Source organism: Hyperolius riggenbachi, chromosome 9 (assembly GCF_040937935.1).
Source record: "Hyperolius riggenbachi isolate aHypRig1 chromosome 9, aHypRig1.pri, whole genome shotgun sequence".
NCBI lineage: Eukaryota > Metazoa > Chordata > Amphibia > Anura > Hyperoliidae > Hyperolius > Hyperolius riggenbachi.
In genome coordinates this window covers 75,070,934-75,096,143 of record NC_090654.1, presented here as the reverse complement: position 1 = coordinate 75,096,143, position 25,210 = coordinate 75,070,934, and the positions used below count along the sequence as shown (strand labels likewise).

At 42.9% G+C, this 25,210-nt stretch overlaps 2 protein-coding genes across 4 annotated transcripts in view; both read left to right on the top strand.

The window, feature by feature from the left end:
- The window catches only part of CHST13 (carbohydrate sulfotransferase 13), an 841,732-nt gene that overhangs the window by 640,218 nt on the left and 176,304 nt on the right, over positions 1-25,210 (top strand). The window lies entirely within an intron of this gene.
- LOC137531637 (CUGBP Elav-like family member 3-A) overlaps positions 1-25,210 on the top strand; it is a 131,722-nt gene that overhangs the window by 44,666 nt on the left and 61,846 nt on the right. For 2 of the 3 annotated variants that reach the window (XM_068251578.1, XM_068251576.1), the window contains one exon: positions 3,543-3,702. In XM_068251578.1, the coding sequence (XP_068107679.1) occupies positions 3,543-3,702 (160 nt within the window). Of the gene's footprint in view, positions 1-3,542; positions 3,703-13,027; positions 13,076-25,210 lie in introns of those variants that run through there. The other variant, XM_068251577.1, reaches the window with a different exon arrangement.

Genomic DNA, 25,210 nt, shown 5'->3' with positions numbered 1-25,210 from the left:
TTATACATAGACCCCCTGCACAGTAATGTCCTGCTGAATTGAAAGTTTTACAGTGTGTGGGATGGATTGTGGAAGTAGTACTGTGCATTGTGTAGACTGTGGAAGTGATACCATGTACTGACTCTAATGGAAGCTGTAATGTGAAATAGTAAGGTGCATTGCTTATCATGGAAGTAGTACTGTGCATTGTGTAGACTGTGGAATGGTAATGTGCATTGCAAAATATGGAAGTAGTACTGTGCACTGTGTAGATAGTGGAAGTGATAACATGTGCTGTACTGTGGAATGGTCATGTGCATTGTAGAATATGGAAGTAGTACTGTGCATTGTGTAGATAGTGGAAGTGATAACGTGCTGTACTGTGAAATGGTCATGTGCATTGTAGAATATGGAAGTAGTACTGTGCATTGTGTAGACTGTGGAATGCTAATGTGCATTGTACAATGTGGAAGTGGTACTGTGCATTATATAGACTGTGGAAGTGGTAACATGCGCTGTATTGTGGGATGATATTGTGCATTGTAGAATATGGAAGTGGTACTGTGCATTGTGTAGACCGTGGAATGGTAATGTGCATTGTAAAATATGGAAGTAGTACTGTGCACTGTGTAGACTGTGGAAGTGGTAACGTGCTGTACTGTGGAATGTTAATGTGCATTGTAGAATGTGGAAGTAGTACTGTGCACTGTGTGGGGTGTGAAAGTGGGAATGTCATTATGCCGAATTGTCCCATTCATGAAACGCTTTTTGTCTGCAAGGCGCCTCCTCCAGTCTGGTTGTAAAATTTGCAGACACGGAGAAGGAGCGGGGACTGCACCGGATGCAGCAAGTTGCCAATCAGCTCGGAATGTTCAGTCCCATCGCCCCCCAGTTTGGAGCGTACAGCGCGTACACACAGGCAGTAAGTGATCAGGTGAATTCAATGCGCTCCTTCTATACAATTATCTATGTTCCACTGTGACTGCATGACATCACCAATTAGCTGTGACATCATTATCATCAACATGGTTACTAGGACTTTGCATGATTCTGTTATTCCACAATTAGGTTGAGAAAATCTTTGTGCTCTTTCTCTCACCGTCCCCCCGATGATGGGAATCCCTCCCTGACCTCACAAAAAGCAATGACATTTCCAGCCTTTCACTGTCTCTTAGTAGCAATAATTATGGGTCATATTAAATAGAAGAAACTCATCTGGTGTCGCTTTTTTAAATGATGTTATTGATTTTACAATAACTGCCTCGTGGGATAAATCATCCCACATCTTCACCCCTCGTACCATAAAACACAACAGTTCTTGGGAAGAACCCATCCTTATTCCAAAACTCAAAGCGGACCTGAACTCAGAACTTCCTCTCTGCTGTAAAAGATATGCAACAGCATAATGACCTTTGCAGAAGAAACATTTGTTACATGTGATACAGATCCTGCAATAAATCTAGAGTGTGTCTACTTCCTGCTTTCATAGAAGCAGATATAGGGTTAACATCCTGTGTTTACAAATTAGCTGCTCTGCAGTGCCAGAGGAGTTTCTTGAGCTGACACAGCTGAGGCATCAAATTACAGTCACCGATGAGGGGGAATTTAGACAGGCTAAACTCTCTAATTACATACAGGTTATTTTGTCCTGTGCAAGAGTTTGGGTCCTTTTTGACCACATGGACTATAAAGAACTCTCTCCTAGTTTGATATACTGGGACCCAGTCACCTTCCAAATGAAAAAAATACGGCAAGTTCAAGGTGAGGGATACCCGCAACAAAGATAGATGCCAATTCAAGTTATAGGCAACAGGGCACCGAGATGGTGAGTTGGGTGCACAAATGTGTCAGATACTTGCCTGTCGGCTTTTAGTAGAAGAAGATAGTCTATACTGAGTGTGACTAGGCGATCATCTATTAGTCGCCGATCGTCTAGTATTGCGTCTTATCGTTACAGTTAGGCTATGGTATTCACTAGCTGATCGGTGATTAGTAGCCAATCGTCTATATGTAATTCGTAGAATAGTCTAGGCCAGTGATAGGCAAACTTGGCTCTCCAACTGTTAAGGAACTACAAGTCCCACAATGCATGATTTATTAAGGCAAATGCATTATGGGACTTGTAGTTCCTTAAAGGGGAACTGAAGTAAGAGGTATACGGAGGCTGCCATATTTATTTCCTTTTAATCAATACCACCAGTTGCCTGGCAGCCCTGCTGGTCTATTTCTCTGCAGTAGTATCTCAATAATACCAGAAACAAGCATGCAGCTAGTCTTGTCAGATCTGACTTTAAAGTCTAAAACACCTGATCTGCTGCATGCTTGTTCAGGGGCTATGGCTAATAGTATTAGAGGCAGAGGATCAGCAGGGCTGCCAGGCCACTGGTATTGCTTAAAAGGAAATAAACATGGCAGCCTCCATATCCCTCTCTCTTCAGTTCCCCTTTAACAGCTGGAGAGCCAAGTTTACCTTTCACTGGTCTAGGCGATCATTTGTTAGTAGCCGGTTATCAAGTATTGCGTCTAAGAGTTAGGCTATGGTTCTCACTAGCTAGTAGTTCCAAATGCTGATCAGCTATTAGTAGCCGATCGCCTATTACTTGGTTGAGAGATGCGGTTGTATGGGGGTGCTAAGAGGTTAGTATTAGGCACTAAGAGGTGATTTTAGTGTTATGCATTAGGAGCTGGGTTAGGGGGAGAATAGGGTGCCAGGTAAGTCTGTAGCAAAATAATGGTAAAGTTAGATTACCGATATTTTCACTATTGGCACCACCTGGCATCCCAACTTACCAGGCTGCACTGCAATACATACTCAACTCCAAAACCCAGGTTGCCAGACCACAACCATAGTGGTTGAGTGGTTGTGTAGAGCATGTGTGGGAAAACTCGGGCCAAATCAGGCTGGCAGATCTTCTTCAAATGTGGTTGCTACTCCCAAAAACAAGATTATTATGATAAAAATGTAAATAAACAGACCTCCCAAAAGAGATCAGAGAGATCTAGGAGCTGCCAATGGTGGAAAAAAACAAACAAAAACAGTTTAAAAATGATAGGTAAGTATTGGCTGCCAAAAGGGATGGTCATTGAGATGAGAATAATTCTGAGTTCATGCAGGATTATGCTATGCCTCTTGAAAATGGACCAATCGAATCTCACCAAGGTGGAGTTTTAATTGGTCCGTTTTAAAGATGCCTAGTTAGTGCCTTTGCACTTAGTAGACAAAAGCTTCAGTCCCACTTACAAAGGTAAGTAGATAATGCCAACAAGACCATTGAAAAGAGCATTTAGAGCCTTTGCCCTATTTTTCAACGTAACCATTTTTGCAATAAAGAATTTTACGATATTGTTGGTAAAAAGGACATCCCTCTGTATGCATCTTATGTACTGTTGTCATTTGTACAGTACGTGAAATTAAAAAATAATAAAAAAAAATAATTTACTAAATATTTAGTAACTCACTCTCATGGTGTTAGCCTTGTCTACCATTCCACATCTGTATTGTCACCCTTACCTGACACGTTCTTCTTGTCTAATACCGGTTTCTGTTTTTGCGTCCCCCACAGCTTATGCAGCAGCAGGCCGCCCTGGTGGCCTCGCACAGTGCTTACCTCAACCCTATGGCCACCATGGCAGCTGTCCAGATGCAGCAAATGGCGACAATCAACCCCAACGGGATCATAGCCACCCCCATCACACCAATTACCCCAATCACATCCTCTTCAGGTGAGAACAAGGCTCGGTGCCGGGACTAGAGAATTCTGGGAGTCCGAATCATGGTGGGATACTGATTAAAACAAGAAAGGAAAACTGAGAACTTCAGTATTGTGGATAGGGGGTTCTCTTTAAGGGCAGATGGAGAAAAACATTTAAGACCGTTTTTTTTCACTTGCAAAAAAGGTTTTATTAATTTCCAAAAACAACAATAAGCATCAATGTTTAAAGGATACCCGAGGTGACATGTGACATGATGAGATAGACAGGTGTATGTACAGTGCCTAGCACACAAATAGCTATGCTGTGTTACTTCTCTTTTTTCTCTGCCTGAAAAAGTTAAATATCAGGTATGTAAGTGGCTGACTCAGTCCTGACAATGTAACCCTCACTGATAAAAAATTCCCACTACAAAACACTTTCCTAGCAGTCATATATTGGTAGGTGAACAGAGGCGCCAGAAGGATAAAAGTACATAAAATTTTAAAAAAAAATTGCTGGAAGGAAGTGGTGGACTCGCCTCCGTTAAAGCAGACACCAAGGACTGTAAATATATAGATATACACATTTATTGCTTTACTGTTTACTGTAAATGCATTTTAACAGGAAGAATAAGAAAAAAATGGAAAAAAATCATTATTTCTCAGTTTTCAGCCATTATAGTTTTAAAATAATACATGCCTTCATAATTAAAACTCACGTATTGTATTTGCCCATCTGTCCCGGTTATTACACCATTTAAATTATGTCCCTATCACAATGAATGGCGACAATATTTTATTTGGAAATAAAGGTGCATTTTTTCCGTTTTGCATCCATCACTATTTACAAGTTTAAAAGTAAAAAAAAATAGAACTATTTCATCTTTACATTGATATTTAAAAAGTTTAGACCCTTAGGTAAATATTTACATGTTTTGGTTTTTTTAATTGTAATGTTTTTTTTTTTATATATTAAACATTTTATTTGGGTATTTTTGGGAGGGTGGGATGTAAATAGTATTTGTTTGGGGTAAATGTATGTGCATTTTTTTTTTTTACATTTAGTTGTAGTTTTACTTTTTGGCCACAAGATGGCAGCCATGAGTTTGTTTACATGACGTCACTCTAAGCGTAACATACGCTTAAAGGGACGCTTGAAGCCAGATAAAGCGAAGCTTCCGAGAGAAGCTGTCGCTTTTTCTGCATAGGAGAGGAATCAGTGATCGGGCACCATAGCCCGATTCACTGATTGCCTGGCTAACGAACCGCGGGCCGGTCACGCTCGTGCACGCACGCGATCGGCCGTGGGAGCGCGCGGCCGCGCACGTGGCCTCCTGGACGTAGGTACTACGTCCTGGAGGCATAAATGGTTAAGTAAGAGTCTTTTGGTTAATCCAGTTGGCAAAAATGACACATTTCGTCAACAGAATTGTAAGCCCGCCCACCAGCGACAAGGTAGACTCTCTTCGGGCGGGGCCTACACTACACTATGCTGGCCTACTCTAATTGGCGCTAGTCACCCTGAAAGCTATTCTAGTGTTGGGGTGCATGTGTGATATGTAACACCTAATCTAATCCTACATCTCCTGCTCCTAAGTGGTGCTGCTCACCAATATGCCCTGTTCAAGTGTTTGGTGTGTGTGTGGGTAGGTCTAATCTTATCCTAATCTCATCTCTGTGGTTAGCACTATGCTACAGTCCATGGGATGAGGTGTTGGTCTGGGTATGTCATTCTAAAGTGAGTGTGTGTCTGTCACAGTGTGTATGTCTGGGACTGGGTATCAGTCAGTATGAGTCGGTTAAGGTAAGTTAGTCTGGGGTAAAAGCTGTCAGTGTATGTCAGTCAGTGTATGTGTGTTTTAAAGGGTGGTCAAATATTACTTTGGTTTCCTCTTGTTTTTTGGGGTACTGCTCATCCATCCTCCATAAAGCGGTAGCCCCCTCATTCCCCACTTTAAGTTGAGCAGCGAAGAGGACCGTATGACCACCTAAGACTATGCGACAAGGACAACCTAAAACTCTGTAAGTGCCCTAGGGGCCCCTGGAGTTCAGCGGCAGTCTAGCTCATGTAAATCCTCAGTGTAAGTTGAGGAAGAATAGACTACTCACACTAACAACAACAACAACAACTTCCACACAAGCTGTTTATATCAGAAATATGTAAACAAAAGGAATGGTCATAAATTACTTTGGTTTCCTCCTGCTCCCTGGGTGTTCACACAGAGAAGAACAAGCTAGTCTTGACTCCCCTTGCTTTCACTCAGTTTGACCGGGGTACTGCTCATCTGTCCTCCGTAAAGCGGTATCCCCCTCATTCCCCACTTTACAGTTGTACGAATGCACAGACGGGACAAGCAGCGAAGAGGACCACATGACCACCTAAGAGTGGAAGACAAAGACAAAATGAACTTTTCTACTTGCCTTAGAGGCCCCAGAGTTTAGCAACAGGTTTTCTTTGCTTATTCTCTCTAACAGGCTGGTTCATTTTAACCACTTGAGGACCGCGGGCTTTACCCCCCTTAAGTGCCGGGCACTTTTTTTCCATTCAGACCACTGCAGCTTTCACGGTTTATTGCTCGCTCATACAACCTACCACCTAAATGAATTTTGGCTCCTTTTTTTGTCACTAGTAAAGCTTTCTTTTGGTGCTATTTGATTGCTCCTGCGATTTTTACTTTTTATTATATTCATCAAAGAAGACATGAATTTTGGCAAAAAAATGATTTTTTTAACTTTCTGTGCTGACATTTTTCAAATAAAGTAAAATTTCTGTATACATGCAGCGCGAAAAATGTGGACAAACATGTTTTTGATAAAAAAAAACCCATTCAGTGTATATTTATTGGTTTGGGTAAAAGTTATAGCGTTTACAAACTATGGTGCCAAAAGTGAATTTTCCCATTTTCAAGCATCTATGACTTTTCTGACCACCTGACATGTTTCATGAGGGGCTAGAATTCCAGGATAGTATAAATACCCCCCAAATGACCCCATTTTGGAAAGAAGACATCCCAAAGTATTCAGTGAGAGGCATGGTGAGTTCATAGAAGATTTTATTTTTTGTCACAAGTAAGCGGAAAATGACACTTTGTGACAAAAAAAAAAAGTTTCCATTTCTTTTAACTTGCGACAAAAAAAAATGAAATCTGCCACGGACTCACCATGCCCCTCTCTGAATACCTTGAAGTGTCTACTTTCCAAAATGGGGTCATTTGTGGGGTGTGTTTACTGTCCACGCAGTTTGGGGGGTGCTAATTTGTAAGCACCCCTGTAAAGCCTAAAGGTGCTCATTGGACTTTGGGCCCCTTAGCGCAGTTAGGCTGCAAAAAAGTGCCACACATGTGGTATTGCCGTACTCAGGAGAAGTAGTATAATGTGTTTTGTGGTGTATTTTTACACATACCGATGCTGGGTAGGAGAAATAACTCTGTAAATGGACAATTGTGTGTAAAAAAAATCAAAAGATTGTCATTTACAGAGGTATTTCTCCCACCCAGCATGGGTATGTGTAAAAATACACCCCAAAACACATTATACTACTTCTCCCGAGTACGGCGATACCACATGATTGGCACTTTTTTGCAGCCTAACTGCGCTAAGGGGCCCAAAGTCCAATGAGTACCTTTAGGATTTCACAGGTCATTTTTGTTTCAAGACTACTCCTCACGGTTTAGGGCCCCTAAAATGCCAGGGCAGTATAGGAACCGCACTAATGACCCCATTTTAGAAAGAAGACACCCCAAGGTATTCCGTTAGGAGTATGGTGAGTTCATAGAAGTTTTTATTTTTTTGTCACAAGTTAGCGGAAATTGATTTTAATTGTTTTTTTTCACAAAGTGTTATTTTCCGCTAACTTGTGACAAAAAATAAAATCTTCTATGAACTCACCATACTCCTAACGGAATACGTTTGGGTGTCTTCTTTCTAGAATGGGGTCATTTGTGGGGTTCCTATACTGCCCTGGCATTTTAGGGGCCCTAAACCGTGAGGAGTAGTCTTGAAACCAAATGTCGCAAAATGACCTGTGAAATCCTAAAGGTACTCATTGGACTTTGGGCCCCTTAGCGTACTTAGGGTGTAAACAAGTGCCACATATGTGGTACCGCCGTACTCAGGAGAAGTAGTATAATGTGTTTTGGGGTGTATTTTTACACATACCCATGCTGGGTGGGAGAAATATCTCTGTAAATGACAATTGTTTGATTTTTTTTACACACAATTGTCCATTTACAGAGAGATTTCTCCCACCCAGCATGGGTATGTGTAAAAATACACCCCAAAACACATTATACTACTTCTCCTGAGTACGGCGATACCACATGTGTGACACTTTTTTGCAGCCTAGGTGCGCTAAGGGGCCCAACGTCCTAATCACAGGTCATTTTGAGGCATTTGTTTTCTAGACTACTCCTCACGGTTTAGGGCCCCTAAAATGCCAGGGCAGTATAGGAACCCCAAAAGTGACCCCATTTTAGAAAGAAGACACCCCAAGGTATTCCGTTAGGTGTATGGCGAGTTCATAGAAGATTTTATTTTTTGTCACAAGTTAGTGAAAAATGACACTTTGTGAAAAAAAAAAAAAAAATCAATTTCCGCTAACTTTTGACAAAAAATAAAATCTTCTATGAACTCGTCATACACCTAACAGAATACATTGGGGTGTCTTTTTTCTAAAATGGGGTCAGTTTGTGGGGTTCCTATACCGCCCTGGCATTTTACGGGCCCAAAACCGTGAGTAGTCTGGAAACCAAATGTCTAAAAATGAATGTTCAGGGGTATAAGCATCTGCAAATTTTGATGACAGGTGGTCTATGAGGGGGCGAATTTTGTGGAACCGGTCATATGCAGGGTGGCCTTTTAGATGACAGGTTGTATTGGGCCTGATCTGATGGATAGGAGTGCTAGGGGGGTGACAGGAGGTGATTGATGGGTGTCTCAGGGGGTGGTTAGAGGGGAAAATAGATGCAATCAATGCACTGGGGAGGTGATCGTAAGGGGGTCTGAGGGGGATCTGAGGGTTTGGCCAAGTGATCAGGAGCCCACACGGGGCAAATTAGGGCCTGATCTGATGGGTAGGTGTGCTAGGGGGTGACAGGAGGTGATTGATGGGTGTCTCAAGGTGTGATTAGAGGGGGGAATAGATGCAAGCAATGCACTGGCGAGGTGATCAGGGCTGGGGCCTGAGGGCATTCTGAGGGTGTGGGCGGGTGATTGAGGGCCCTAGGGGCAAATAGGGGTCTAATCTGATAGGTAGCAGTGACAGGGGGTGATTGATGGGTAATTAGTGGGTGTTTAGGGTAGAGAACAGATATAAACACTGCACTTGGGAGGTAATCTGACGTCGGATCTGCGGGCGAACTATTGGTGTGGGTGGGTGATCAGATTGCCCGCAAGGGGCAGGTTAGGGGCTGATTGATGAGTGGCAGTGTCAGGGGGTGATTGATGGGTGGCAGTGACAGGGGGTGATTGATGGGTGATTGACAGGTGATTGACAGGTGATCAGTGGGTTATTACAGGGAATAACAGATGTAACTAATGCACTGGCGAATTGATAAGGGGGGGTCTGAGGGCAATCTGAACGTGTAGGCGGGTGATTGGGTGCCCGCAAGGGGCAGATTAGGGTCTGATCTGATGGGTAACAGTGACAGGTGGTGATAGGGGGTGATTGATGGGTAATTAGTGGGTGTTTAGGGTAGATAACAGATGTAAACACTGCACTTGGGAGGTGATCTGACGTCGGATCTGCGGGCGATCTATTGGTGTGGGTGGGTGATCAGATTGCCCGCAAGGGGCAGGTTAGGGGCAGATTGATGGGTGGCAGTGCCAGGGGGTGATTGATGGGTGGCAGTGACAGGGGGTGATTGATGGGTGATTGACAGGTGATCAGTGGATTATTACAGGGAAGCACAGATTTAAATATTGCACTGGCGAATTGATAAGGGGGGTCTGAGGGCAATCTGAGCGTGTAGGCGGGTGATTGGGTGCCCGCAAGGGGCAGATTAGGGTCTGATCTGATGGGTAACAGTGACAGGTGGTGATAGGGGGTGATTGATGGGTAATTAGTGGGTGTTTAGGGTAGATAACAGATGTAAACACTGCACTTGGGAGGTGATCTGACGTCGGATCTGCGGGCGATCTATTGGTGTGGGTGGGTGATCAGATTGCCCGCAAGGGGCAGGTTAGGGGCTGATTGATGGGTGGCAGTGACAGGGGGTGATTGATGGGGGGCAGTGACAGGGGGTGATTGATGGGTGATTGACAGGTGATTGACAGGTGATCAGTGGGTTATTACAGGGAAGCAAAGATGTAAATATTGCACTGGCGAATTGATAAGGGGGGTCTGAGGGCAATCTGAGCGTGTAGGCGGGTGATTGGGTGCCCGCAAGGGGCAGATTAGGGTCTGATCTGATGGGTAACAGTGACAGGTGGTGATAGGGGGTGATTGATGGGTAATTAGTGGGTGTTTAGGGTAGATAACAGATGTAAACACTGCACTTGGGAGGTGATCTGACGTCGGATCTGCGGGCGATCTATTGGTGTGGGTGGGTAATTAGATTGCCCGCAAGGGGCAGGTTAGGGGCAGATTGATGGGTGGCAGTGCCAGGGGGTGATTGATGGGTGGCAGTGACAGGGGGTGATTGATGGGTGATTGACAGGTGATCAGTGGATAATTACAGGGAAGCACAGATGTAAATATTGCACTGGCGAATTGATAAGGGGGGTCTGAGGGCAATCTGAACGTGTAGGCGGGTGATTGGGTGCCCGCAAGGGGCAGATTAGGGTCTGATCTGATGGGTAACAGTGACAGGTGGTGATAGGGGGTGATTGATGGGTAATTAGTGGGTGTTTAGGGTAGATAACAGATGTAAACACTGCACTTGGGAGGTGATCTGACGTCGGATCTGCGGGCGATCTATTGGTGTGGGTGGGTGATCAGATTGCCCGCAAGGGGCAGGTTAGGGGCTGATTGATGGGTGGCAGTGACAGGGGGTGATTGATGGGTGATTGACAGGTGGCAGTGACAGGGGGTGATTGACAGGTGATTGACAGGTGATCAGTGGGTTATTACAGGGAAGCAAAGATGTAAATATTGCACTGGCGAATTGATAAGGGGGGTCTGAGGGCAATCTGAGCGTGTAGGCGGGTGATTGGGTGCCCGCAAGGGGCAGATTAGGGTCTGATCTGATGGGTAACAGTGACAGGTGGTGATAGGGGGTGATTGATGTGTAATTAGTGGGTGTTTAGGGTAGATAACAGATGTAAACACTGCACTTGGGAGGTGATCTGATGTCGGATCTGCCGGCGATCTATTCATGTGGGTGGGTGATCAGATTGCCCGCAAAGGGCAGGTTAGGGGCTGATTGATGGGTGGCAGTGACAGGGGGTGATTGATGGGTGATTGATGGGTGATTGACAGGTGATTGACAGGTGATCAGGGGGATAGATGCATACAGTACACAGGGGGGGGGGGGGGTTCTGGGGAGAATCTGAGGGGTGGGGGGTGATTAGGGGGGGCAAGGGGCAGGGGGGGATAAAAAAAATAGAGTTGACAGATAGTGACAGGGAGTAATTGATGGGTGATTAGGGGGGTGATTGGGTGCAAACAGGGGTCTGGGGGGTGGGCAGGGGGGGGTCTGAGGGGTGCTGTGGGCGATATGAGGCAGGGGGGGAGAAATCAGTGTGCTTGGGTGCGACATAGGGTGGCTGCAGCCTGCCCTGGTGGTACCTCGGACATTGGGACCACCAGGGCAGGAGGCAGCCTGTATAATACACTTTGTAAACATTACAAAGTGTATTATACACTTTGCATGCGGCGATCGCGGGGTTAACATCCCGCCGGCGCTTCAGTATGGCCGGCGGGATGTTACGGCGGGTATGCGGAGACAGGCGCCGGCGGAGGATCGCGTCACAGATGCCGCCCATGCCCTTACAAGGACTGCCGCCTCTGTGGGTGAGCTGGTCCTTGCGGGCTCCACTTCCCGGCCTTCAATATTCCCTATAGTTGCGCTCAATCCCTTGATCCTCACATCCAGATTCCAGGGACCAAATAAATTTTGCACCTTAATGAACAAATGATATATATAGTGTAATATGTATTGACAGAGAGGATTAGCACCCTTTTAGTGACAGTCACACTCTGGGAGCAGTGTATATGTATAGACCAGGGTTAGATGCCCGACACCACCTATATCAAGCACTCCCCCCCCCCAAGTTATCCCTGCTCACCAGCAGCAAGAACACAGCAGGTATCACATCCAGTTCACCGCACTGTTAAATGCTCAACGTTGCAGTCACCAAGGTGTATATGCTTTGGACATAATCTAGGGCTCAAATAAGAAGGATCATGTGTAAAACCGTATTATTTAATAAAATGTTAAAAACAGTAATGCCCGTACATGAGAAAACAAGTAAACAGCTTATATCTGCTATCTTCCTGATCCAGAGATGGTGATATATAAGCTGTTTACTTGTTTTCTCATGTACGGGCATTACTGTTTTTAACATTTTATTAAATAATACGGTTTTACACATGATCCTTCTTATTTGAGCCCTAGATTATGTCCAAAGCATATACACCTTGGTGACTGCAACGTTGAGCATTTAACAGTGCGGTGAACTGGATGTGATACCTGCTGTGTTCTTGCTGCTGGTGAGCAGGGATAACTTGGGGGGGGGAGTGCTTGATATAGGTGGTGTCAGGCATCTAACCCTGGTCTATACATATACACTGCTCCCAGAGTGTGACTGTCACTAAAAGGGTGCTAATCCTCTCTGTCAATACATATTACACTATATATATCCTTTGTTCATTAAGGTGCAAAATTTATTTGGTCCCTGGAATCTGGATGTGAGGATCAAGGGATTGAGCGCAACTATAGGGAATATTGAAGTATATGGACGTGGTTGTCTAAATGGTGCGCACCACCTGAAATTTGAACTATTGGATTGTGTAAACGTTTTTCTTGGCCGAAGGGATTGTGAAGCGCAGCCTGAGGGTACTGGTATAGATTTTATTCCACTTCCCGGCCGCCCCCGTGCGTTAGGCGGTCGGGAAGTGGTTAATGATCCCCATTGTAAGATGAGGAAGAAGGGGCTACCTACACTAAGCAAATAATAGTAGTTCCAGCCAAACAAATAAACTGTATCAGAAATGCGTTAATAGAAGGAGAGATGGAGCATAAATGTCAGTCGGAAGCTAGCTATAATTTTTTATCCAACCAACAAAAAACAATCTACTACAAATAACTAACCTAACCATGCAACCAACAAATATAACCTATTATATTAAGCTAAGGTAGCCATCCAAAGAAAAAAAATATACCATAATTAACTAACTGCACTTTTTGTTACCATAGCCGCCTTGCAAGACACCTTGCACACCTAACACAGTCCAGGAGCCCCCAGAGGTCTAACATCATCTGCTTCAAGAGACTCCAGAGCATCCTATTTATGCTTTTCTGACTATTGTGATGTCATCAGGGCCCATTTTGATGTCATCAGGGACACAACCAATCATCTTGCCACACTGGCTACTGTGACACTCTGGCATGTGGCTGATGCATGGCTGTACATTTGATGAGAAAGGCATGGTAAATAAACAACAGGGTGTAATGGGGAGAAGTAACAGAAATTAAAACATGACAGAAGCATAATTAGGCAATTAGAATGATGACGTGTCATTATTTTAGTGGCCATTTTTTGGGGTTTCTCCATATTCAGCACATCTTCACAGATGATACTAGGGGGTGGAGCAATATGCTGAATGTAATGTAGGAAATGTGTTGGAAGGAATGGATCAGCAAACAGACAGGCAAGGTGCACTGTTTAAAAGGAATTGTATGAGCCAATCAATTTCTAATTCCAAACAGGTGTGAGTTTCTAAGCAGTTTGTACTCAGAAGAGTATTGTCGCCATGGCTGCAAAGAAGTGCAAATTGAGTTCCAGATCACTTTAACCACTCTGTGACCGCCTAACACAGGATTGCAAGTGGCAGAGTGGCTTACTCGTTCTTTGCTCACGCCAGGTGGCATGATCTTCCCAGGAACGAGATTTGCAGGGAATGAGCGCTCGCTCGAGCACGCGTTCCCTGCTGTAAACAAAGCGGAGCTTCGTCTTCAGCCTGTCAGTCACAATCGGAGCTGATAAGCTGACTTAAAGACATAAACAGCTAATAAATATGTGTACAGTGCTGCAATCTAGCGCATCGCTGTACAGAGGACAGCCCTGTCACTTAACTGTCCCTCCTAATGGCTGTAAAGATCGCAGCAGCAATCAGAGACCACCCAAAGAAAGCTCTATTAGTGGGAAGAAAAGGAGGTAAAATTCATTTGGGTGCTAAGTTGTATGACTGAGCAATAAACCATTAAAGTTGTAAAGTGTGAAAATGTAAACAATGGCCTGGTCACCAGGGGGGTATAAACATGTGTTCCTCAGGTGCTTAAAGGACCATTATCCTGAACATTGTAAAATGTAAAATACGTGTAAACACATACAAATAAGAAGTACATTTCTTCCAGAGTAAAATGAGCCCTTAATTACATTTCTCCTATGCTGCTGTCACTTACAGTGGGTAGGAGAAATCTGGCAGAACTAACAGGTTTTGGACTAGCCCATCTCCTAGTGGGGGGTTCTTAGGGTTTTCTTTATTTTTAAAAGCACTTAGTGAATGGCAGTTGCTCCGTCTAACTGCTAAAAAAGTGTGCAGCAAGCAGGGAGGCTGGCCAGCATCTTTATATAAATTATTTTTAAGGAGTGTCTTTGAAAGTTATAAAGGCCATGCTGAGAATACCCTATGAAGAGATGGACTAGACCAAAACCTGTTGGTTCCGTCAGATTGTTACTACCTACTGTAAGTGACACCAAAATGGGAGAAAAGTAATTTAGGGCTCATTTTAATCGGGGTGAAACACTGCTTATTTGTATGTGTTTACATGTATTTTACATTTTTAAATTTTCTGTGATAGTGGTTCTTTAAGAACCACAAAGAAATCATTTTTAAAATCCTTAAGTGAAAGTCAAAACTGCTTCCTGGGGTCTTCTTTACTTTTGTGGAATGAGTGATTTACCTCGAGACAGGAAGAAATAAAAAAACACATTAAAATTGATGACTTGGGCCACAGAACTGATCATGCATTTTTTTTTTAACCAGTTCAGCCTTCAGTCGTTTTCACTTTATGCATCCGAGCAATGTTCACCTCCCATTCATTAGCCTATAACTTTATCACTACTTATCACAATGAATTGATCTATAGCTTGTTTTTTCCGCTACCAATCAGGCTTTCTTTGGGTGGTACATTTTGCTAAGAGCCACTTTACTGTAAATGCATTTTAACAGGAAGAATAAGAAAAAAATGGGAAAAAATCATTATTTCTCAGTTTTCAGCCATTATAGTTTTCAAATAATACATGCCTTCATAATTAAAACTCACGTATTGTATTTGCCCATCTGTCCCGGTTATTACACCATTTAAATTATGTCCCTATCACAATGAATGGCGACAATATTTTATTTGGAAATAAAGGTGCATTTTTTCTGTTTTGCATCCATCACTATTTACAAGTTTAAAAGTAAAAAAAATAGAACTATTTCATCTTTACATTGATATTTAAAAAATGTAGACCCTTAGGTAAATATTTACATGTTTTGGTTTTTTAATTGTAATGGTTTTTTTTTTATATATATTAAACATTTTATTTGGGTATTTTTGGGAGGGTGGGATGTAAATAGTATTTGTTTGGGGTAAATATATGTGCATTTTTATTTTATTTTTTACATTTAGTTGTAATTTTACTTTTTGACCACAAGATGGCAGCCATGAGTTTGTTTACATGACGTCACTCTAAAGGTAACATACGCTTAAAGGGACGCTTGAAGCCAGATAAAGCGAAACTTCCGAGAGAAGCTGTCGCTTTTTCTGCGGGGGAGAGGAATCAGTGATCGGGCACCATAGCCCGATTCACTGATTGCCTGGCTAATGAACCGCAGGCCGGTCACGCTCGTGCACGCGCGCGATCGGCCGTGGGAGCGCGCGGCCGCGCACGTGGCCTCCTGGACGTAGGTACTACGTCCTGGAGGCATGAATGGTTAAGTAAGAGTCTTTTGGTTAATCCAGTTGGCAAAAATGACACGTTTCGCGAACAGGATTGTAAGCCCGCCCACCAGCGACAAGGTAGACTCTCTTCGGGCGGGGCCTACACTACACTATGCTGGCCTACTCTAATTGGCGCTAGTCACCCTGAAAGCTATTCTAGTGTTGGGGTGCATGTGTGATATGTAACACCTAATCTAATCCTACATCTCCTGCTCCTAAGTGGTGCTGCTCACCAATATGCCCTGTTCAAGCGTTTGGTGTGTGTGTGGGTAGGTCTAATCTTATCCTAATCTCATCTCGGTGGTTAGCACTATGCTACAGTCCATGGGATGAGGTGTTGGTCTGGGTATGTCATTCTAAAGTGAGTGTGTGTCTGTCACAATGTGTATGTCTGGGACTGGGTATCAGTCAGTATGAGTCAGTTAAGGTAAGTTAGTCTGGGGTAAAAGCTGTCAGTGTATGTCAGTCAGTGTATGTGTGTTTTAAAGGGTGGTCATATATTACTTTGGTTTCCTCTTGTTTTTTGGGGTACTGCTCATCCGTCCTCCGTAAAGCGGTAGCCCCCTCATTCCCCACTTTACAGTTGTACGAATGCACAGACTTGATGAGCAGCGAAGAGGACCGTATGACCACCTAAGACTATGCGACAAGGACAACCTAAAACTCTGTAAGTGCCCTAGGGGCCCCTGGAGTTCAGCGGCAGTCTAGCTCATGTAAATCCTCAGTGTAAGTTGAGGAAGAATAGACTACTCACACTAACAACAACAACAACAACTTCCACACAAGCTGTTTATATCAGAAATATATAAACAAAAGGAGTGGTCATAAATTACTTTGGTTTCCTCCTGCTCCCTGGGTGTCCACACAGAGAAGAACAAGCTAGTCTTGACTCCCCTTGCTTTCACTCAGTTTGACCGGGGTACTGCTCATCTGTCCTCCGTAAAGCGGTATTCCCCTCATTCCCCACTTTACAGTTGTACGAATGCACAGACGGGACAAGCAGCGAAGAGGACCACATGACCACCTAAGAGTGGAAGACAAAGACAACATGAACTCTTCTACTTGCCTTAGAGGCCCCAGAGTTCAGCAACAGGTTTTCTTTGCTCATTCTCTCTAACAGGCTGGTTCATTTTAATGATCCCCATTGTAAGATGAGGAAGAAGGGGCTACCTACACTAAGCAAATAATAGTAGTTCCAGCCAAACAAATAAACTGTATCAGAAATGCGTTAATAGAAGGAGAGATAAAGCATAAATGTCAGTCGGAAGCTAGCTATAATTTTTTATCCAACCAACAAAAAACAATCTACTACAAATAACTAACCTAACCATGCAACCAACAAATATAACCTATTATATTAAGCTAAGGTAGCCATCCAAAGAAAAAAAATATACCATAATTAACTAACTGCACTTTTTGTTACCATAGCCGCCTTGCAAGACACCTTGCACACCTAACACAGTCCAGGAGCCCCCAGAGGTCTAACATCATCTGCTTCAAGAGACTCCAGAGCATCCTATTTATGCTTTTCTGACTATTGTGATGTCATCAGGGCCCATTTTGATGTCATCAGGGACACAACCAATCATCTTGCCACACTGGCTACTGTGACACTCTGGCATGTGGCTGATGCATGGCTGTACATTTGATGAGAAAGGCATGGTAAATAAACAACAGGGTGTAATGGGGAGAAGTTACAGAAATTAAAACATGACAGAAGCATAATTAGGCAATTAGAATGATGATGTGTCATTATTTTAGTGGCCATTTTTTTGGGTTTCTCCATATTCAGCACATCTTCACAGATGATACTAGGGGGTGGAGCAAAATGTAATGTAGGAAATGTGTTGGAAGGAATGGATCAGCAAACAGACAGGCAAGGTGCACTGTTTAAAAGGAATTGTATGAGCCAATCAATTTCTAATTCCAAACAGGTGTGAGTTTCTAAGCAGTTTGTACTCAGAAGAGTATTGTCGCCATGGCTGCAAAGAAGTGCAAATTGAGTTCCGGATCACTTTAACCACTCTGTGACCGCCTAACGCAGGATTGCAAGTGGCAGAGTGGCTTACTCGTTCTCTGCTCACGCCAGGTGGCATGATCTTCCCAGGAACGAGATTTGCAGGGAATGAGCGCTCGCTCGAGCACGCGTTCCCTGCTGTAAACAAAGCGGAGCTTCGTCTTCAGCCTGTCAGTCACAATCGGAGCTGATAAGCTGACTTAAAGACATAAACAGCTAATAAATATGTGTACAGTGCTGCAATCTAGCGCATCGCTGTACAGAGGACAGCCCTGTCCCTTAACCTTTTCACCTCCCCCAGCACGAGTATATACGTCCCTGTATGTACACAAATACAAACAAATATAAACAGATGGTTCTGTTTCTATTTTTAGAACACACTGACTCTATATCTCCATGTTGTGGCCAAAAAGTAAAACCACATCCAAATACCTTATTATACACCTTCCCATAGAAATATGAAATACATGTTAATTATTTTTAAAAACCCTTGGAGGTGAAAGGGTTAACTGTCCCTCCTAATGGCTGTAAAGATCGCAGCAGCAATCAGAGACCACCCAAAGAAAGCTCTATTAGTGGGAAGAAAAGGAGGTAAAATTCATTTGGGTGCTAAGTTGTATGACTGAGCAATAAACCATTAAAGTTGTAAAGTGTGGAAATGTAAACAATGGCCTGGTCACCAGGGGGGGTATAAACATGTGTTCCTCAGGTGCTTAAAGGACCATTATCGTGAACATTGTAAAATGTAAAATACGTGTAAACACATACAAATAAGAAGTACATTTCTTCCAGAGTAAAATGAGCCCTTAATTACATTTCTCCTATGCTGCTGTCACTTACAGTGGGTAGGAGAAATCTGGCAGAACTAACAGGTTTTGGACTAGCCCACCTCCTAGTGGGGGGTTCTTAGGGTTTTCTTTATTTTTAAAAGCACTTAGTGAATGGCAGTTGCTCCGTCTAACTGCTAAAAAAGTGTGCAGCGAGCAGGGAGGCTGGCCAGCATCTTTATATAAATTATTTTTAAGGAGTGTCTTTGAAAGTTATAAAGGCCATGCTGAGAATACCCCATGAAGAGATGGACTAGACCAAAACCTGTTGGTTCCGTCAGATTGTTACTACCTACTGTAAGTGACACCAAGATGGGAGAAAAGTAATTTAGGGCTCATTTTAATCGGGGTGAAACACTGCTTATTTGTATGTCTTTACATGTATTTTACATTTTTAAATTTTCCGTGATAGTGGTTCTTTAAGAACCACAAAGAAATCATTTTTAAAATCCTTAAGTGAAAGTAAAAACTGCTTCCTGGGGTCTTCTTTACTTTTGTGAACTGAGTGATGTACCTCGGGACAGGAAGAAATAAAAAAAGACATTAAAATTGATGACTTGGGCCACAGAACTGATCACGCTTTTTTTTTTAACTAATTCAGCCTTCAGTTGTTTTCACTTTATGCATCCAAGCAATGTTCACCTCCCATTCATTAGCCTATAACTTTATCACTACTTATCACAATGAATTGATCTATAGCTTGTTTTTTCCGCCACCAATTAGGCTTTCTTTGGGTGGTACATTTTGCTAAGAGCCACTGTACTGTAAATGCATTTTAACAGGAAGAATAAGAAAGAAAATGGAAAAAAATCATTATTTCTCAGTTTTCAGCCATTATAGTTTTAAAATAATACATGCCTTCATAATTAAAACTCACGTATTGTATTTGCTTCATCTGTCCCGTTTATTACACCATTTAAATTATGTCCCTATCACAATGAATGGCGACAATATTTTATTTGGAAATAAAGGTGCATTTTTTCCGTTTTGCATCCATCACTATTTACAAGTTTAAAAGTAAAAAAAAAATAGAACTATTTCATCTTTACATTGATATTTAAAAAGTTTAGACCCTTAGGTAAATATTTACATGTTTTGGTTTTTTTAATTCTAATGTTTTTTTTTATATATTAAACATTTTATTTGGCTATTTTTGGGAGGGTGGGATGTAAATAGTATTTGTTTGGGGTAAATATATGTGCATTTTTATTGTTTTTTTACATTTAGTTGTAGTTTTACTTTTTGGCCACAAGATGGCAGCCATGAGTTTGTTTACATGACGTCACTCTAAGCGTAACATATGCTTAAAGGGACGCTTGAAGCCAGATAAAGCGAAGCTTCCGAGAGAAGCTGTCGCTTTTTCTGCGGGGGAGAGGAATCAGTGATCGGGCACCATAGCCCGATTCACTGATTGCCTGGCCAACGAACCGCGAGCTGGTCACGCGCGTGCACGCGCGCGATCGGCCGTGGGAGCGCATGCCCGTGCACGTGGCCTCCTGGACGTAGGTACTACGTCCTGGAGGCATGAATGGTTAAGTAAGAGTCTTTTGGTTAATCCAGTTGGCAAAAATGACACATTTCGCCAACAGGATTGTAAGCCCACCCACCAGCGACAAGGTAGACTCTCTTCGGGCGGGGCCTACACTACACTATGCTGGCCTACTCTAATTGGCGCTAGTCACCCTGAAAGCTATTCTAGTGTTGGGGTGCATGTGTGATATGTAACACCTAATCTAATCCTACATCTCCTGCTCCTAAGTGGTGCTGCTCACCAATATGCCCTGTTCAAATGTTTGGTGTGTGTGTGGGTAGGTCTAATCTTATCCTAATCTCATCTCGGTGGTTAGCACTAGTATGCTACAGTCCATGGGATGAGGTGTTGGTCTGGGTATGTCATTCTAAAGTGAGTGTGTGTCTGTCACAGTGTGTATGTCTGGGACTGGGTATCAGTCAGTATGAGTCAGTTAAGGTAAGTTAGTCTGGGGTAAAAGCTGTCAGTGTATGTCAGTCAGTGTATGTGTGTTTTAAAGGGTGGTCATATATTACTTTGGTTTCCTCTTGTTTTTTGGGGTACTGCTCATCCGTCCTCCGTAAAGCGGTAGCCCCCTCATTCCCCACTTTACAGTTGTACGAATGCACAGACCTGATGAGCAGCGAAGAGGACCGTATGACCACCTAAGACTATGCGACAAGGACAACCTAAAACTCTGTAAGTGCCCTAGGGGCCCCTGGAGTTCAGCGGCAGTCTAGCTCATGTAAATCCTCAGTGTAAGTTGAGGAAGAATAGACTACTCACACTAACAACAACAACAACTTCCACACAAGCTGTTTATATCAGAAATATATAAACAAAAGGAGTGGTCATAAATTACTTTGGTTTCCTCCTGCTCCCTGGGTGTCCACACAGAGAAGAAGAAGCTAGTCTTGACTCCCCTTGCTTTCACTCAGTTTGACCGGGGTACTGCTCATCTGTTCTCCGTAAAGCGGTATCCCCCTCATTCCCCACTTTACAGTTGTACGAATGCACAGACGGGACAAGCAGCGAAGAGGACCACATGACCACCTAAGAGTGAAAGACAAAGACAACATGAACTCTTCTACTTGCCTTAGAGGCCCCAGAGTTCAGCAACAGGTTTTCTTTGCTCATTCTCTCTAACAGGCTGGTTCATTTTAATGATCCCCGTTGTAAGATGAGGAAGAATGGGCTACCTACACTAAGCAAATAATTGTAGTTCCAGCCAAACAAATAAACTATCAGAAATGCGTTAAAAGAAGGAGAGATGGAGCATAAATGTCAGTCGGAAGCTAGCTATAATTTTTTATCCAACCAACAAAAAACAATCTACTACAAATAACTAACCTAACCATGCAACCAACAAATATAACCTATTATATTAAGCTAAGGTAGCCATCCAAAGAAAAAAAAATATACCATAATTAACTAACTGCACTTTTTGTTACCATAGCCGCCTTGCAAGACACCTTGCACACCTAACACAGTCCAGGAGCCCCCAGAGGTCTAACATCATCTGCTTCAAGAGACTCCAGAGCATCCTATTTATGCTTTTCTGACTATTGTGATGTCATCAGGGCCCATTTTGATGTCATCAGGGACACAACCAATCATCTTGCCACACTGGCTACTGTGACACTCTGGCATGTGGCTGATGCATGGCTGTACATTTGATGAGAAAGGCATGGTAAATAAACAACAGGGTGTAATGGGGAGAAGTAACAGAAATTAAAACATGGCAGAAGCATAATTAGGCAATTAGAATGATGACGTGTCATTATTTTAGTGGCCATTTTTTGGGGTTTCTCCATATTCAGCACATCGTCACAGATGATACTAGGGGGTGGAGCAATATGCTGAATGTAATGTAGGAAATGTGTTGGAAGGAATGGATCAGCAAACAGACAGGCAAGGTGCACTGTTTAAAAGGAATTGTATGAGCCAATCAATTTCTAATTCCAAACAGGTGTGAGTTTCTAAGCAGTTTGTACTCAGAAGAGTATTGTCGCCATGGCTGCAAAGAAGTGCAAATTGAGTTCCGGATCACTTTAACCACTCTGTGACCGCCTAACACAGGATTGCAAGTGGCAGAGTGGCTTACTCGTTCTTTGCTCACGCCAGGTGGCATGATCTTCCCAGGAACGAGATTTGCAGGGAATGAGCACTCGCTCGAGCACGCGTTCCCTGCTGTAAACAAAGCGGAGCTTCGTCTTCAGCCTGTCAGTCACAATCGGAGCTGATAAGCTGACTTAAAGACATAAACAGCTAATAAATATGTGTACAGTGCTGATATCTAGCGCATCGCTGTACAGAGGACAGCCCTGTCACTTAACTGTCCCTCCTAATGGCTGTAAAGATCGCAGCAGCAATCAGAGACCACCCAAAGAAAGCTCTATTAGTGGGAAGAAAAGGAGGTAAAATTCATTTGGGTGCTAAGTTGTATGACTGAGCAATAAACCATTAAAGTTGTAAAGTGTGGAAATGTAAACAATGGCCTGGTCACCAGGGGGGGTATAAACATGTGTCCCTCAGGTGCTTAAAGGACCATTATCGTGAACATTGTAAAATGTAAAATACGTGTAAACACATACAAATAAGAAGTACATTTCTTCCAGAGTAAAATGAGCCCTTAATTACATTTCTCCTATGCTGCTGTCACTTACAGTGGGTAGGAGAAATCTGGCAGAACTAACAGGTTTTGGACTAGCCCACCTCCTAGTGGGGGGTTCTTAGGGTTTTCTTTATTTTTAAAAGCACTTAGTGAATGGCAGTTGCTCCGTCTAACTGCTAAAAAAGTGTGCAGCGAGCAGGGAGGCTGGCCAGCATCTTTATATAAATTATTTTTAAGGAGTGTCTTTGAAAGTTATAAAGGCCATGCTGAGAATACCCCATGAAGAGATGGACTAGACCAAAACCTGTTGGTTCCGTCAGATTGTTACTACCTACTGTAAGTGACACCAAGATGGGAGAAAAGTAATTTAGGGCTCATTTTAATCGGGGTGAAACACTGCTTATTTGTATGTCTTTACATGTATTTTACATTTTTAAATTTTCCGTGATAGTGGTTCTTTAAGAACCACAAAGAAATCATTTTTAAAATCCTTAAGTGAAAGTAAAAACTGCTTCCTGGGGTCTTCTTTACTTTTGTGAACTGAGTGATGTACCTCGGGACAGGAAGAAATAAAAAAAGACATTAAAATTGATGACTTGGGCCACAGAACTGATCACGCTTTTTTTTTTAACTAATTCAGCCTTCAGTTGTTTTCACTTTATGCATCCAAGCAATGTTCACCTCCCATTCATTAGCCTATAACTTTATCACTACTTATCACAATGAATTGATCTATAGCTTGTTTTTTCCGCCACCAATTAGGCTTTCTTTGGGTGGTACATTTTGCTAAGAGCCACTGTACTGTAAATGCATTTTAACAGGAAGAATAAGAAAGAAAATGGAAAAAAATCATTATTTCTCAGTTTTCAGCCATTATAGTTTTAAAATAATACATGCCTTCATAATTAAAACTCACGTATTGTATTTGCTTCATCTGTCCCGTTTATTACACCATTTAAATTATGTCCCTATCACAATGAATGGCGACAATATTTTATTTGGAAATAAAGGTGCATTTTTTCCGTTTTGCATCCATCACTATTTACAAGTTTAAAAGTAAAAAAAAAATAGAACTATTTCATCTTTACATTGATATTTAAAAAGTTTAGACCCTTAGGTAAATATTTACATGTTTTGGTTTTTTTAATTGTAATGTTTTTTTTTATATATTAAACATTTTATTTGGCTATTTTTGGGAGGGTGGGATGTAAATAGTATTTGTTTGGGGTAAATATATGTGCATTTTTATTGTTTTTTTACATTTAGTTGTAGTTTTACTTTTTGGCCACAAGATGGCAGCCATGAGTTTGTTTACATGACGTCACTCTAAGCGTAACATATGCTTAAAGGGACGCTTGAAGCCAGATAAAGCGAAGCTTCCGAGAGAAGCTGTCGCTTTTTCTGCGGGGGAGAGGAATCAGTGATCGGGCACCATAGCCCGATTCACTGATTGCCTGGCCAACGAACCGCGAGCTGGTCACGCGCGTGCACGCGCGCGATCGGCCGTGGGAGCGCATGCCCGTGCACGTGGCCTCCTGGACGTAGGTACTACGTCCTGGAGGCATGAATGGTTAAGTAAGAGTCTTTTGGTTAATCCAGTTGGCAAAAATGACACATTTCGCCAACAGGATTGTAAGCCCACCCACCAGCGACAAGGTAGACTCTCTTCGGGCGGGGCCTACACTACACTATGCTGGCCTACTCTAATTGGCGCTAGTCACCCTGAAAGCTATTCTAGTGTTGGGGTGCATGTGTGATATGTAACACCTAATCTAATCCTACATCTCCTGCTCCTAAGTGGTGCTGCTCACCAATATGCCCTGTTCAAATGTTTGGTGTGTGTGTGGGTAGGTCTAATCTTATCCTAATCTCATCTCGGTGGTTAGCACTAGTATGCTACAGTCCATGGGATGAGGTGTTGGTCTGGGTATGTCATTCTAAAGTGAGTGTGTGTCTGTCACAGTGTGTATGTCTGGGACTGGGTATCAGTCAGTATGAGTCAGTTAAGGTAAGTTAGTCTGGGGTAAAAGCTGTCAGTGTATGTCAGTCAGTGTATGTGTGTTTTAAAGGGTGGTCATATATTACTTTGGTTTCCTCTTGTTTTTTGGGGTACTGCTCATCCGTCCTCCGTAAAGCGGTAGCCCCCTCATTCCCCACTTTACAGTTGTACGAATGCACAGACCTGATGAGCAGCGAAGAGGACCGTATGACCACCTAAGACTATGCGACAAGGACAACCTAAAACTCTGTAAGTGCCCTAGGGGCCCCTGGAGTTCAGCGGCAGTCTAGCTCATGTAAATCCTCAGTGTAAGTTGAGGAAGAATAGACTACTCACACTAACAACAACAACAACTTCCACACAAGCTGTTTATATCAGAAATATATAAACAAAAGGAGTGGTCATAAATTACTTTGGTTTCCTCCTGCTCCCTGGGTGTCCACACAGAGAAGAACAAGCTAGTCTTGACTCCCCTTGCTT